We start from the raw sequence: 14,680 nt of genomic DNA, 5'->3' as shown, positions 1-14,680 counted from the left end.
TTGTCTGAGCCCATCAAAACCCTTCTCGGAGCCCTTAGGCTCCCTGCTGAACCATCCGTCAGCTGCACGAGAGCTGGGCCCCGTGTGCCCTGGCCTGTGTATGCCTGGCCCCAGACAGGTCCTGATGTGGAATTAGCCGGATGAATTAACGAGAGGCGGGTGTGCTCTGTGAGTGTGTGTGGCTGCTGAGAGGCAGAGACCGGGCCGTGGTCTGGCCCTCACTGGCCCTGCCGGGCGCGCTGGCTCGGGGCCGACATGGCTTGGCCCCTGGTCTGGGGGGCGGGAGGCGCTGCCCAGGGAGCCGCGGGCTGACCATGGCCTCCCTCACCCTGCAGCCGTGCAGGAGGAGAGGCAGCGGGGCAAGGACCGGAACGAGAACGAGGTGGAGTCCACCAGCAGTGCCAACGAGGACATGCCGGTGGAGAAGATTCTGGAGGCAGAGCTGGCCGTCGAGCCCAAGACCGAGACGTACGTGGACGCGAACATGGGGCTGAACCCCAACTCGGTGAGCGCCACCCCTGCCCATGTGGTCCCCCCTCCCCACCGGGACCGCAGGGGCCGGCGTTGCCTGGGGACCTCTGGCCCCTGGTGAGCGTTGTGGGCGAGAGGCCCCATCTGTCGTGGGCCGTGCTCACGCCCGGGACCCCGCACGTGCTGTCCTGCCCCACGGGGACTGCAGCCCGCGCTCAGCTGGGTGTCGGGGGTCCCGTGTGTGCCCCAGGTGTGCAGGCCACTCTGCTGTTCCGCCTGTGCCCCCACGTGGGGTCAGGGCTGGGCCCAGAGCCTGTGGCCCCAAGGTGGCACTGGCCTCTCTCTCTCCGTCCTCCGCCTGGCTCGCCGCGGCTCCCACCGTGCTGGACACGCCCTGTTCGTCCACCCGTGCACCGCCAGGGCCCTTGCACGTGCAGCTCTCTCTGATTCCTCCTCTCACGTCTGTCTGGGCTCAGGGGTCTCTCTTCCTGGGGCCCTTGCCCCCTGTGGCCTTCCTCCACGGCCCTGTGAAGGCAGGCCTGGCCCCAGGGCGTGGCTCAGAGCTCCCTTCACGGCCCCCGGCACACGGCAGCCGGTCGCGGGGTGCGTGGTGGGTTAATTCTCCGGCCCCGGCCAGGGACCCCGCCTGCTCGCGGGTGCTCGCACGCAGCCCTCACCCCGGCTACGCGTGTCCCGTGTGCTCACGAGGCCCCGGCACTGTGAGGCCGCCGTGGCTGGCCACCTGGCTTCCCCGGACCCCCGTGGGGGCGCCCGGTGCCCAGGGCCACAGCCCCTGTCGGGCCTCCGCTCTGGCGCCCAGCCGGGGAGCAGGTGCACGCGGGGCCCGAAGGCAGGCGTCCGGCACTCTGCTTGTGGACCGAGCCCACCCCTCAGGGCCCCGGGATGGGGGGGGGGGCGGCTTCGAGGGGTTCACGGTGGGACAGAAGCTCCGGGACAAAATCGGGAGATAGACCAGGGGCTCTCGACGTTTTTCTTCCGTCGAGTGCAGACGTTATTAGGAAAAACCAGCTGCCCCCTGCTCCCCCTGCTCTCAGAACCGGCCCGGAGCTTCGGGCCGTGCGAGGGCTGGCCGCATTGGGGGGCGCCAGCCTGCCTTCCTGTGGCTGGCCTCGTTACAGCTTCCTCTGGGTCGGCCTGGCCCCCCTTTGGACAACTCATTAGGCCCCGTCCCTCAGACAGCAGGAGGGTGGCTCACTCTGGAGTGGCACCTTTTGCGCCCTGGGGCCAGGATGGGGGGGGGGGCGGCTGTCATCTCTTGGGACACGTGACCTGTGCGGCCAGCTGCAGAGGCCACTGCCTGGGAGTGGTTCAGAGGCTGCGCTGGGCCCCTTGTGGGCTCCTAGGGGGCCAACAGCCGGTGGCCAGGGAGGCTGGCTCCCTGGGCTTCCTCCAGGAGCTTTGAGGCTCCTCCACGCGCCCCCCCCCCCTCGCTCCACAAGGCTTCCCTGGGCCCCACTCCACCTGACCTGACGGGGCCGGAGGCGCTAAGCCCGGCAGGGGTGGCCTCGGACAAGGCTACCTATTGGGTGTGTCGCCCTCATGAGCTGGGGATCCCATGCAGGCCAGCCTTGGTGCCAGTGTGGATGATGGGGGTGCTGCGTGGGGACACGTGTGCCCTGAGCAGAGCCTGGCCCCCGGCTTCTGGTCGACGCGGAATCTGCTGCAGGGAACGCAGGGGGGAACACCCACCCCCACAGGCCAGCCCTGGGCAGCAGAGGGATTTTGGGGTGAGGGCAAGTATAGGGGTGTGCTGGGGGCCGTCACCCTGGGCTGGGGGTCCGTCCGTGAGCCCCAGAAGCCCTGGCTGACGCCTGTTCCTACAGCCCGCATCCCCCCCCTGCTCACCCAGCCCCTCCCCACCTGGTGGCCTCTGTGACAGTTTGTCACCTGGCTTCCCGTGCAAGCCCTCAGCAGGCCCCTCCCGCGGGACCCCGGGTGTTGAGTCTGCGCCTCCCTTTAGGGCAGATGGCCGCTGTCTGGGGAAGCTCCTCAGAGGAGCCTTTGCCCCTGCCAGGGGGCCCCGGCCCTTGTGGTTCCCGGAGCGACGGATTTCTGCCCCCACCCCCCCTCGCTCAGGACCCGAGGCTCCGCCTGCCAGGAGCCTGGGAGGCCTGCCTGCGTTTCCTCATCGGTGAGGATGAGTGGAGAGGTCCCTTCTGGCTAGAACTTTGCAGAAGCGGCTCTGATGCCCGCATCTGGATACCGTCTCCACAGCTGGGAGGAAGAAATGGCACGGAGGGGCCAGCACTGTCCCCCGCCCCCCGGGTCCCCCCGGCCCAGCTCCAGCTTCACACCTGCCTTTCTCTTTCCCCGACTGCGCCATAGGGTCACCGGGCCCCGCACTGAGTGCTTCAGACGGCAGCGTTTTTAGTATCTTCCGGTCCTGGTCCTGGAGGTCCGCGGTCCCAAATCCGTGTCTGCGGACTGGGGTCGGGTGTGGCAGGGCTGGGTCCTGCTGGGGAGGACGCCCCCTTGCCCTCCCGGGTGCCGGAGGCGTCCTTGGCTCGCGTCCTCCAGCGAGCGTCTCTCCTGCTCACTGTTCCCGTCTCTGACCCGGTCTCCTCCGTCGTCGTCCCGCCGGGGCATGCCCCCAAAGGGAGATGTAAAGTGGCCCGTTCGCACATTGGTCTTGCGGCCTTCCTCAGCCCGGGGCAGGTGCCACGGGGGGGTGGGGGGACCTGGTCCGGGCCTCGTTCCCAGCAGGGCACTCACTGTGTGCCCCTCCCCCCGCCCAGCCCAACGACCCCGTCACCAACATCTGCCAGGCAGCGGACAAGCAGCTCTTTACCCTGGTCGAGTGGGCCAAGCGGATCCCGCACTTCTCAGAGCTGCCCCTGGACGACCAGGTCATCCTGCTGAGGGCAGGTAAGTGGCCGGTCTGGTCGGGGCCGGGGAAGGCATCGGAGGGGAGAGGGCATGGGCCTTGGGGCCCCGTGGTTGGGCCAGACCCTGGGACGCCCCATCCTCCCGCAGCGTGGGGCTCCCTGCCCCGTCTGGCCTCGCTCCGCCCTCCCGAAGGAGGTATTGGGTTTGGGGTCTCTAAGTGGCCTTCTGAGAGGTAAAGCGCTGTCTGGGGACCTCTGGAGAGGGTGAGGGGACTGTGACTGTCACGGGCTGCCCCGGTGAGGGGGTTGTGTGTGTGTCCTGCCCTCTCCCCACACCGAGGCCTCAGCTCCTTCTGTGGGTGGGGGTTGCGATGCCGGCAGGTGGGTGGGAGCGTCGGCACTGGGGTTCAGCTCAGGCCCAGTTCCCGACACGTGATGGGCGTGCCGTTTTCTGCCGGTTTCTGCCGTGAGACTAGGGTCCTCAGAGCAAGTTCCTGCCAGAGGGACAGCAGGGACGGGGGAACCAGCTATGCTGGGCCTTCCTTCAGAGGGTGCTGGCAGGGGCACCCCCACCCGCCAGCCTCCTGCCCCACCGGGCCACCTGCACGTGCTGGGTGGTGCTGTGTCCACCGGCTGGGGCCGTACCCCGACCCCGGCCGTGCCCCCGGCTGGGCGCTGAGGGAATGGCAGAGGGCAGCCGGGCCCAGAGGTAGGAGGGGACCAGGCAGGCCCCGCGGGGCGGCAGGGAGAGCAGAGTGACTCCTGAGTGATCCCACGGTGTCAGGGCTGGGGCCGGCTGGGGAGGACAGGTGCTCTTGGGGCCGGCTCTGCCCCCAGCCTGGCGGGGAGGGGAGGGGCGCCTTCTCCAAGAGCTCCCACTCTAGTTGGGGCATAAAACCCAACACCCAGAGCCATCAGGGGAAGGTGGGCAGAGGCCCACGTTCTTGACCTGACTCGCTGTGGTGGGGTAACCCCTGCTGTGCCTCAGTTTCCCCTTCTGTAAAACGGGGCCACTCCTGGTTTTGTTGTAGGATTGTAGTCAGTGTTGAACGGGATGGTCTACGTGATCCCGTCTGCCACGGAGCCCGGAGCCTTCCGAGCCCTTGGGAGTGTGGCTGTGAATTTCGCTGTCCTGGGGGAAGAGGCTCCGGGCTTCCCGGTTCCACAGGAGTCAGTGAGAACCAAGCACAGAAATTGTTTCCATTTCAACTTTTTCTTCTGTACCTTTTCCTGACCCGAGATACCTGCTCTGGTCTGTCTGCGCTGGGAACTCATGTAAAGAGAGGCTCCGGTTTGCCTGAGGCTCAGCCTTATTTCACTTTGATAACGTACTATTTGGTGGTGCCCCAGGTGGCACACGTTAACGCGAGAGTTCGCTGCTGAGACAAGGTTCACGGAAGCAGCTCTGGGGTCGCCCTGGAGAGAGTCCCCCACATCCTCCGTGGCTTGCGCACCCTTGTGGGAAGAGACTTCTCTGGGCACGTGAGTTTGGGAGCACCTGGTTAAACAGAGCCGAATCGGGCGCTCCGTGCAGGACTTCTCAGGGCCTTTATCGCCGCAGTTTGCACCGTAGAAGAAAGAGGCATTTCCCAAACAGAGGTGCTCGGGAACCCCGTTCCTGTGGCACGCTCATGTAGGGGTTCCCCAGACCCCACTCTGGGATGGTCCTGTGATGGAGCGGGCTGCCTTGGATGGCAGCCCCACGGGGGGACGGGTGGCCCCGGGGCCCGGACGCAGCCGCGTGACCCTGCGCCCTCCTCCCCCCAGGCTGGAACGAGCTGCTCATCGCCTCCTTCTCCCACCGGTCCATCGCCGTGAAGGACGGGATCCTCCTGGCCACCGGGCTGCACGTGCACCGGAACAGCGCCCACAGCGCCGGGGTGGGCGCCATCTTTGACAGGTGGGGCCCCCGGCCCACATTCCCGTCCCGCTTAGCGTGGGCTCCGTTCACGCGGGTGTCAGATGCGGACACGCAAGTGTAGGCACGAAGGTTCGCGTCTCCCTAAGTCTGTCAGCGAGGGGCACCCAACAGCCACAGCCTAACGTTTTGATTTATTTTCTCCCGGCTCTCTTTATTTTATTTTATTTAAAAATTTTTTCTAACGTTTACTCATTTTTGAGAGAGAGAGAGAGAGAGAGAGGGAGAGAGAGAGAGAGGGAGAACGAGCAGGGGAGGGGCAGAGAGGGAGGGAGACCCAGAATCCGAAGCGGGCTCCGGGCTCCGAGCCGTCAGCGCGGAGCCCGACGCGGGGCTCGAACCCACGGACCGCGAGATCGTGGCCCGAGCCGAAGTCGGACGCTCAACCGACGGAGCCACCCAGGGGCCCCCTCCTGGCTCTCTTTAAACTCCCGTGCTGGGGAAGGAGCGCTGCACTTTCTGAAAAGGAGGAGTCACCATCTTACAGCAGCTGCTGTGTTTTTAATAGTCGAAGCCTGAGAGCGCCCTGCCGTGTCGGCCGCTGCTCCTTCACCTCCCCGCACCCCTGCGCTCCGTAGCGTACACGCAGGGAGGCAGCGCTGGCGGGGGTGGCGGGACCCCGCGCCCCCAGTCTGGTGGCTCCACACACACAGCTCCCTTGTGCTCCACCCGGCAGGGTGGACGGGAGCTGCCCGTCCCCGGCTGCAGGCACCTGGGTGTCTGGTTGGGCCAGCTGCAGACGAAGGGCTGGGAGAGACGTCGTAGGGTCCCTGGGGCGGGGGACGCAGCACGGGAGCAGTGAGGGAAGGTGGTGGCAGGGCTCCCAGGGAGCCCGAGTGCGGGAGCCCTGACGTCAGAGGTGAGCGGGGCCCCCCGGCCGTCACCCACGGGAGAGTAAACGTAGGAACCACGCTGCCCTGTAGGGCAGTTCCGGTAGGACCAAGAAGTCGGCCCTCGAGCTCCCCGGGATGCGTCAAGTGCAAACGGGCTGTGGCCACGTACCCTGGCGAGTGCTGGTTTAAACAGCATACAGGCGTGTCTCTGCTGCAGGACTTCTCAGGGCCTTTAACAGGCTGACGTACAAGGTGTCAGCAAAGGCAGCTGCGGGGTGCAACCATTGTCCACAGAGGCCTTCTTTAGAGAGGATGGCCTGCTGGGATCTGCTTTGCTTTAGGAATGCAGCCCCAACCGTGCACCCAGCCGCCAGTTCTGTGTCACAGCTGCTAGAGAGGTGACAGCGGCAGAGGCGTGGGGCTGTACCCCGAGTGGGCCCAGAGCGGCATCGGAAGGAATCCGCTCCTCCTTGCCCTTCGAGCGAATGGAACGGGTGACCCCTGCCCCAGGGCCCCGCTGGCCGCAGCAGAGGTGGTGGGGCACGTAAGCGCCTGTCCCCTCCCACTCTGTCCCCGAGGCTCCCTGGGATCTTCCCCTCTCCAGCCCGCAGACCCTTGGGGGCTTCTTCCCAGGTCACCGTCCTTGGTCCCCTGTGGCCCAGCCTCGCCAGCCACTTGCCACTTCTTGGACACGGCCGTCGAGTTCTGGGGGCCAGTGAGCAGGCCGGCGAGGTCGGGGAGCGCAGGCAGCCCGGGGACCCAGGAGCCCGCTGCCCGCAGGGGCTGGGCCAGCTGAGGTTGGGTCGGGGCTCGCCCCGTGACAGGTGGCGTGGCTTGGTCTGGAAGTGAAGCCCCCTCGGGCAGCCGGGAGGGAGCAAGGGGGGCCACGTCCGGGGGACCCACAGGAGCGGTGTGGGCGCCGTGCGCCACGGCCCTGCTTCGAGCCGTGGGGAGCCGTGGCGGCGGACTCTTCCCACCGTGTCCGGGTCCCTGGCTCCCCTCGGTGCAGCTGTCACGGGTCCCTTCCTGGCAAATCCCACCTGCCGCCCGTCTCCGGGTGGGACCACACGCGGGGCGCGGGGGACGTCAGGCCCCGGCCGGGCGGCCCCCCGGTTTGGCCCGGCCGTTCTCGGCTGTGCCCGGCGTCCACGCCGCTTCCCGAGCGAGTCCCCTGGGGAAGCCGCGGGGGTCCCCGGCGAGGCCACGGCCTGACTGGGACCGCGGTGCCGCGTCCTCGCAGGGTGCTGACGGAGCTCGTGTCCAAGATGCGGGACATGCAGATGGACAAGACGGAGCTGGGCTGCCTGCGCGCCATCGTCCTCTTCAACCCCGGTACGGCCCCCCTGGCACGCCCCGGGCGCTCGCGGCCCATCGCTCGCGGCCTCCTCGCTGGCGGAGCGGGCACGCCGCCGCCTCATGGCTCTCGTGAGCGTGAGAGCGTGGCGGCCTCCGCGGGCAGTGGGGCTCAGTGGCTCGCGCTCCTCCTTCGCGGTGCGGCGGGGCCTGTGGCCGAGCCCTCCGAGCCCCGCGTCCGCGGCGTGGCACCACCGGCCGCCAGGATCCCGGTCGCTGGAAGCGGCAGCGTCCTCGTGAACTTCTCGTAGGGAAGGTCTGGAGCCCGGACGGTCTGCTAGGGGCGGGTGGGGACGCAGGGGGGCAGGCTCGGGGCCGCCGCGGGCTTCTAGGAAGAGGTGGGCGAGCTGGCCGGGCCGTGGGGAAGGCGGGGGCGGGGGTGGGGGGGGTTAGCGGGCCCCCCTGCCTTCCTGCCTTGCGGCCGCTCCAGTGCTGAGCGATCCGCCTGTGGATCCGTGAACGTCTCCTTTAGGGGAGACCCCATTTCTGTGGGGCATTTTGTCCCCCAGATTTATGCTCTAAGCCTGTGATCTTGCCAGCATGGGAGGCCGGGCCACACCATCTCGGCCCCGCCCGGGTGGGGTCCCCGTTCAAGTTGTGCGTGGCCCGGCCGCTGGTGCCCCTTCGATGTCCGAGTCCTGGGTGTGGGGCTGCTGGGGACAGGAAGGAGATGGCTGCAGCTGGGGCCTCCTCAGGGCCTGGGGGCGCTGAGCTAAGGAGAAACCTGGCGCGTCCCCGAGAGGCCCAGGACCCCAGGCCTCCTGCGGCATTCAAGCCGGGCCTCGGCGCACCTGCCGGGATGTCAGGCTGCCAGGGCAGTGCTGCTGTGAGCGCCCCCCCCCCCGACCTGGGGCCCAGAGGCGACCCGACGGCGGGCCCGTCCCGTGGCTGAGCCGCTGTGGGGCCGCGGCGGCTTCAGACGGCAGCAAGCGGGCAGTGGTGGGCTCCAGCCTCCGGTCCCCAAGCCATCGGGTTGGACCACACTTGCCTGGGACCAGACCCGGGGCCTCGTGAACCGTAGCGCGATACCACCAAGGGCTGGCTGCTGCGGGGAGAGATGGGCTCGTCGGACGTTGGCTTGTTGGGCCTTGGGAAGCCCCGGGAGACAAGGAGGCAGAGAGGACGCTGGACGGAACTGCCTGGCCCGGTGGGCTCCGACTGGTTCCGGGAGCCCCACGACGCTCACCCGGCCGAGCCCCGGCCCGCCCCGTGCGCCTCGGATCCCACCTGCGGGTCCTGGAGGCTTTGGTGGCTGTGGTCCCGGGCATCGCCGTCCACGGGCAGAGCCCCTTCCGGACCGGGCTCCCGCCCTCAGGGTCCCAGGACTCGGGGGGGGCGGGCGGCTGTTTCTGGGGTGTTGCTGGGGTGAAGGTTCGGAGCTTTCATCCACCTCAAAGGAACGGAGTCCTAAGTGCAGCAAGGGTGGGACATCAGCCTGGTTGCCACGGTAACCGGGGCGGGGGGGGGGGGAGGGCGGTCCCCTTGCGTCCGAGCCCCGATGGGGAAACTGTGTCGGGAAGTCCAGGGATGGGCCTGAGGTCCCGTGGCCAGCGAGTGGCAAGTCGGGACCCAGAGCCCACCCGCCCGCGGCTGCCGGCCTCGTCCGAGCGGGGAGCTCGCCTGAGTGCCCGGGTGTCCCGTGCAGCCTCCCGGGCCAAGGCCTCTGACCCGCAGCCCCTTCCCCTGCAGACTCCAAGGGGCTCTCGAACCCAGCGGAGGTGGAGGCCCTGCGGGAGAAGGTCTACGCGTCCCTGGAGGCATACTGCAAGCACAAATACCCTGAGCAGCCGGGAAGGTGAGCCCGCGGCCCTGGCCCCCTGCCCCGGGGGCCCTCGGGGCCTCACTCCAGACCCCCGGCCCCAGGCCGGACGGCCACCCGCTCTCCCGCACGGCTGTGGGAACTAGAAGGCGGCACCGCCTCCGTCAGGGAAGGTGTGTGGAGGGCGGGGACCCCGCGGATGCGCTGTCACCCCCCTGCAACTCACCGGAAACGGTCCGCACGCGGCAGGTGCTGGTCTCCGTGGGGTATGAAAATGAAGCCAGCGGTCTCCTCCGCCCCTGAAGGGAACCCCTAGAGGCGGGGCCTTTGCGTGCTAGCCCCCAGCAGGGACGGGGGCCAGCACAGAGCGGGTGCTTCCTAAACGTGTTCAGAGTTTGCCTCCCACCTGACGGGGGCACCGGAAGGGCTGGGCCTCATTTCTGGGTCCACGGCGCCAGACGCACAGGAGGTGGCTTGGTGCTGCTGTGCCTGTCGTCCTACTCTAGCCCCTCCCTCCGGAAGGGCCTCTCCCGGCAGGGCGTGTGCCCCCCAGCCCCGGACACCAGACCTCCCTCTCCCCCGCCCGCCCCGCGGTGCCCGCTGGCTCGCGCACCCGACTGTGCCCCGCTCCCTCCCAGCCTCATCTGGTTTGGTTTAAACTGAAACTTCCCGGGGAGGACGGAGGGCAGGCCTGCTTGTTTTTCCTGGCTGCACGCCGCAGCCCATCTCGCCAGCTCAGCAGAAAACCGCTTTCTCTGGCCCCGGTCCAGCCTCTATGCTGCGTTTTTGCCTTTAAAACGTGGGTTGCATGGCAGCCAACCCCAGGGCTTTCTCCCCTGAAATACAGACGCTGTGAATAGTTAACGAGGCCCCGCAGCCCCTCGAGGGTCCGTGTGGTTGCTGGGGGGGGGGGGGCAGCTGTGGACATCCCCGGAGGGGACAGGGCACTATCCTTGGTGGCAGAGCAGCTAAGCCTGGTGTCCCTCCTCCAAGAGCCCCAGCCTTCCCCCTTCCCTCCCCCAGTCAGTCTGCCCCTCCCCACCCCCAGGGGCCGGGCAGGGCCTGGGGATCATGCCTCTGGCCCAGCTCCAATAGAGCTATTTCTGGGGAAGGGGTGGGCGTTGGCATGGGGCACCCGGGATGCCAGCGCTTCATGGGGTGAGGCTTGCTCGAGCACAGACCTGCTGCCTGGCCCACGAACGGCCCCACCTTAGTCTCCCCGCTGTGGCCAAAGGCACTGCTGATACTCAGATCCGTTTCTGTAGCTCTCTCCCCGGCTTAAAATCCTGCCGTGGCTCCCTATTGCCCTTGGAGAGAGAGAACCCACATATTTTAGCTTTCCCGTAACGCCCGACTCAGCCTGCGCCAGCCCAGCCACTGCCTGGCCCTGACTCTTCATCCCAGGTCTCTCTTCCCTGGATCTTCCTTCGGGGTCTCTGTGTCCACCCTGCCTGTTCCCGCCCCCAGGCCCTGGCCGGCTGAGCGGCCCCACCTCCCCCTCGGGCTCAGCACCGGTGGGCGGTGGGCGCAGGACCAACCTGGGTCCTGTCCCCAGGCGCCCAGCGGGCGGCCACCGGCACGGGGAAAGGGGGAGGGGGGAGGGCCGTCCGCTTCCTCTTCCTCGGGCCCTCCCACAGGTTCGCCAAGCTGCTGCTGCGCCTTCCTGCCCTGCGCTCCATCGGCCTCAAGTGCCTGGAACACCTTTTTTTCTTCAAACTCATCGGGGACACGCCCATCGACACCTTCCTCATGGAGATGCTGGAAGCTCCACACCAAATGACTTAGGCCCGCGGCCCGTCCTTCGCGCCCGCCTGCTCCCCCACCCCCGGCCTGGCCACCCCGCCTGGCCGCCAGCTGCTCGTCCCGGCGGAGCCCCGTCCCCGCCCCTTCTCCGCCCGGCCTGCTCGACGTGGGGGCGCAGCCTGCTAAGCCTCGGAGTTGCCGACGCCTCCTTACGTTCAGGGCAGCGCGGCTCACCTGGCCGCCGGCCTGCCCTGGAGCTGTAGCAGCCGCTGGTGATTGGAACATCCCGCGCCACCCTCCTGTGTCTGCAGTGGCCCCTTCGCCGCCCGTCAGGTGCCCCCCCGGCCAGCGCGCCCCGCCCAGCGTCAGTGGCGGGGTGCCAACGACCCCGCCTGCACCGTCCCCGCCCCGGCGCACTTGAGAGGGGCTCCGGGGCCCCGGGCTCCCCTTCCCTCGCAGGGACGGGCCAGCAGCCCCTTCCCAAAGATGGCTTGCAACTTCGCCCCCGAGCCGACCGGAACGGGAACTGACCTCCGTGCGGGGTTCTGGGGCCACCTCAAGGCTGCCGGGACTGGGGTCACCCACCTTCCCACCTCGGTTTTCTCTCTGCATCACCCTGGTTTCAGCTTCTTCGCTCGCACAGCCCCGTCCGACCCAGGGTAGCCAGACCCAGTGTGTGGCCCGTCTCCGTTCTGCCTTCTGTTTCGGCCTGTGAGGAGGGGCGGGCTCGCGCCCGGTTCCTGGAGGGCGAGCCCGCTTCCCGGCCTTCCTGGAAGTCCGGGCCACGCTGGTGTGACTCAGCTGACCTCGCGGGCAGAGATGGCCTCCGGGGAGGCCCGCAGGGGTGGGAGGAGGGGAGGCCCGCAGGGGTGGGGGGGCTGCTTCCTGGAGCTGCTGGGACAGAGGCCCCCTTTGCTGGCTGGCTGTTGTGTGTAGGAACCTCTTGGAATCGGGGACGTCGCGTGCCAGCGTCCTCGGGCCTGTGGCTAGATGCCCCTCGGGGACAGCCAGCCCGGCTGCTGTCTTGTCTGGGCAACAGCCTTATGTGGGGCTCCATCGGACACCTGCTCCGGCTCATGGCTCCCCAGTCCAGCCCAGCACCTGCTTCCGTAGCATCTCTGCCGACCCGGGCAGGGGCGCTGCCTCCTGGGTGGTGGGGGGGGGGGCACGCTCCGAGCTCCGGGGGTGCAGGGGCTCTCTCAGGTTGAACCGGCTTCTTTTGCACTGTAATGCCCTCCCTTTGGTCTGAGTACTTTCCATTCTCGCCCCTCATACTCCATGAACCCAGCGTTTGTCACTAGTGGGGGCCTGAGCAGGGATGGGGGGTGAGGGGATGCAGACAGCTCCTGCCCTCTTGGCCCTTGAGGGGATGACCTGTACCCTGGGGGGGGGGGGGTCCTGAGGCAGGATGCGGAGAGGCAGGCCTGCTGGCCCTCAGGCCTCCGTGGGGAAAGTAGCTGTGGCTCTTCTCCTTCCAGAGTCCCCGGCCAAGCTGGAAAGTGAGGCTCCGGGCAGAGGCTCTGAGGTGGCACAAAACTCTCCTTTCTCCACCGTCCACCCCGTTCATCACGTGGGGAGGTGTCCCCTGCTGGGCGGGCGGCAGAGGCGGGGTGTGCTGGGGCCTGCCCAGCTCCCAGACGCTCCCCCAAATCTCAGCAGCCTCTGGGGGCTCCATTGTGACCAGCAGCGGCGCAGGGACGCTTGGGGACTCCCTCGCGGGGTCCCCGGTCGTGGAAATAAATGGTAGACTGCCCCTCGCCCAGCATCCCTGGTGCCTTGTGCACCCGGTCCTCCCCACCCCGCCCCCTCGGGCATGTGGGAACGTCATCGTTCCGGGCCTCGGGGGCCCCGGCTGTTAGTCCGTAAAGCACTGAGGCCCCCGGGTTCCCGCCACCTCGACAGCCAGAAACCCCCAGCCCCTCTGCGCCCCGCCCCCCCACAGCCCGCAGGCACAGCATCCCAGGGCCTTGGGCTGCCCTTCTCTTCCATCTGTCTGCTGTCCTTGTCATCCATCCTGTGCTGTTTGAGAAGGCGGTAGATGGGGAGACGGCCCGTTGCTCAGTAGAGAGGTAGGATTTTTATGTGACCAGACCTTTAATAGTATTACCAATCTGGTTCCATTAAGGTGATTTTTTTTGTAATTATTATTATTATTATTATTATTATTATTTTGGTGGGACAATCTTTAATTTTCTAAAGATAGCACTAACATCAGCTCGTTAGCCACCTCTTGCCCGTCCCGCCTCGGCCGGGCCGGACGCCGCCCGGGCCCCGGCCTGCAGGTGCCTCCGCGTACTTGCTCCGCGGACTCACTGCCCCGCTTTGACATGCAGACGGGGTTCCCACGGCAGAGGAGCCCAGATGACCGCGTCCCGCGTCTGCAAGGTGTCCGCAGAGCCAGGCTCTGGCTTGCCACCCCCCCCCCCCAGCCCCCGTCAAGTGTCTCCTTGGAAGCCAGCCTGCCCTTGTCACCTGGAAACACACGGTCTCTGGGGGAAGATGGCCCCACGCCCTCGGCTTTCCAAGTCTCGGCGTTCCTAGAGGATTCGGGCCGGCGGCAAGCATGGGGAGCCACGGCAGGGCTCCCTCCTCTGCAGGGGGCCCCTAGGAGGGCCCGGCCAGACGTGCAGTCAGTGGGTAATCGGCTGATGTTGTCCCCATCACGGAATTCGGGCGCGTGGCCTGGTCCCTGCCCTCGCAGGGGTGTGGTGTAAAATGTCCGTGCTGTACAGAGAGGACCTGCGTGGAGCCACACGCCGTCGACACGCAGCACACGCGTAGCGGTTACCAGCGTTTTGTTTTCATTTTTAATCCAGACTTTCCCCCTCCTCCCGTGTTCCTGTACATTTGCTTCATGTGAGCAAGTAATAAGGACCCCTCCTTTGGTGAAATCCGGGTTCGAATGAATATGTCAAGGCAAGGAGTGCATCTATTTTAAGATGCTTTGGAGCAAGCAGCTTCATCAGTCCCCGATCCTTAGCCATGCCTTAGCTGGGACGCGTAGCTAACGCTTTAGAGAGGTTGACAAGTACATACAGAGATAAAATGTCTAAAGCATCGGGAAAGGTAAAAAAAAAAAAAAAAAAAATCTATTTTTGTACAAATGTAATTTTATCCCTCATGTATACTTGGATGATGGGGGAGGGGGGGTGGGACCTGTTTTGTTTCTGCTTCTGGACACGGAGGCGAGAGCTTCCCCGCGAAGCCTGGGGCGCGGCGCACGGGCTTTGTACGAACCTCTGCGCGCAGACGTCCCCCTCGGGCGGAGGTGGGCCCGAGACGTTCAAGGGTTTTCTTCCCCTTCCGAGAGGTCTTTAAAGCCTTGCGCTGTCCCGCCCCCGTTGCCAGCCGGCCTTCCCGAGACTCTGTTTGGCTGTGAACTTCCTTCCCTGCGTGATTGTTCTCTGAACACCGCCACCGCAGGTGCCGGGCACGGACGAACAACGGTGTCAGAACGTGGAAAGAAACACAGAAAAACTGAGAGGAGAAACAAAATATGAGCGTTTAAAAATACGTCCCCGTTCGGTTCTCGTTTGTTCTGGGGGCGGGGAGGGGGGGCGGGGAGGCCTCCCGCTTTGGGTCTGGAAGTCGGCCTCGCGAGGGGCGAGCGGGGCCTCCGGCTGCCGCGGTGGGGGGGGGGGGGGGGGGCGGGGCCTTCCCGGGTCTGCTCGGCTCCAGAGCCCCCCGGGGCCGGGCCACAGGTCCGAGAGGGGTCCCCCCACATCCGTGGGCACTGGGCAAGCGGCCACCTGCTTTG

At 66.9% G+C, this 14,680-nt stretch overlaps 1 protein-coding gene across 3 annotated transcripts in view; it reads left to right on the top strand.

The window, feature by feature from the left end:
* Positions 1-14,436, top strand: part of RXRA (retinoid X receptor alpha) — a 96,216-nt gene extending 81,780 nt beyond the window's left edge. For all 3 annotated transcript variants that reach the window (XM_030293541.1, XM_030293542.1, XM_030293543.1), the window contains exons 5-10: positions 336-505; positions 3,228-3,357; positions 5,085-5,217; positions 7,309-7,400; positions 9,111-9,216; positions 10,818-14,436. In XM_030293541.1, the coding sequence (XP_030149401.1) occupies positions 336-505; positions 3,228-3,357; positions 5,085-5,217; positions 7,309-7,400; positions 9,111-9,216; positions 10,818-10,965 (779 nt within the window). In that variant the 3' untranslated portion in view covers positions 10,966-14,436. The remainder of the gene's footprint in view (positions 1-335; positions 506-3,227; positions 3,358-5,084; positions 5,218-7,308; positions 7,401-9,110; positions 9,217-10,817) is intronic.
* Positions 14,437-14,680: the final 244 nt, after the last annotated feature.

Source organism: Lynx canadensis, chromosome D4, assembly GCF_007474595.2.
Source record: "Lynx canadensis isolate LIC74 chromosome D4, mLynCan4.pri.v2, whole genome shotgun sequence".
NCBI lineage: Eukaryota > Metazoa > Chordata > Mammalia > Carnivora > Felidae > Lynx > Lynx canadensis.
Note: the sequence above shows the minus strand (reverse complement) of the source record. Positions and strands in the feature narration are given on the sequence as shown.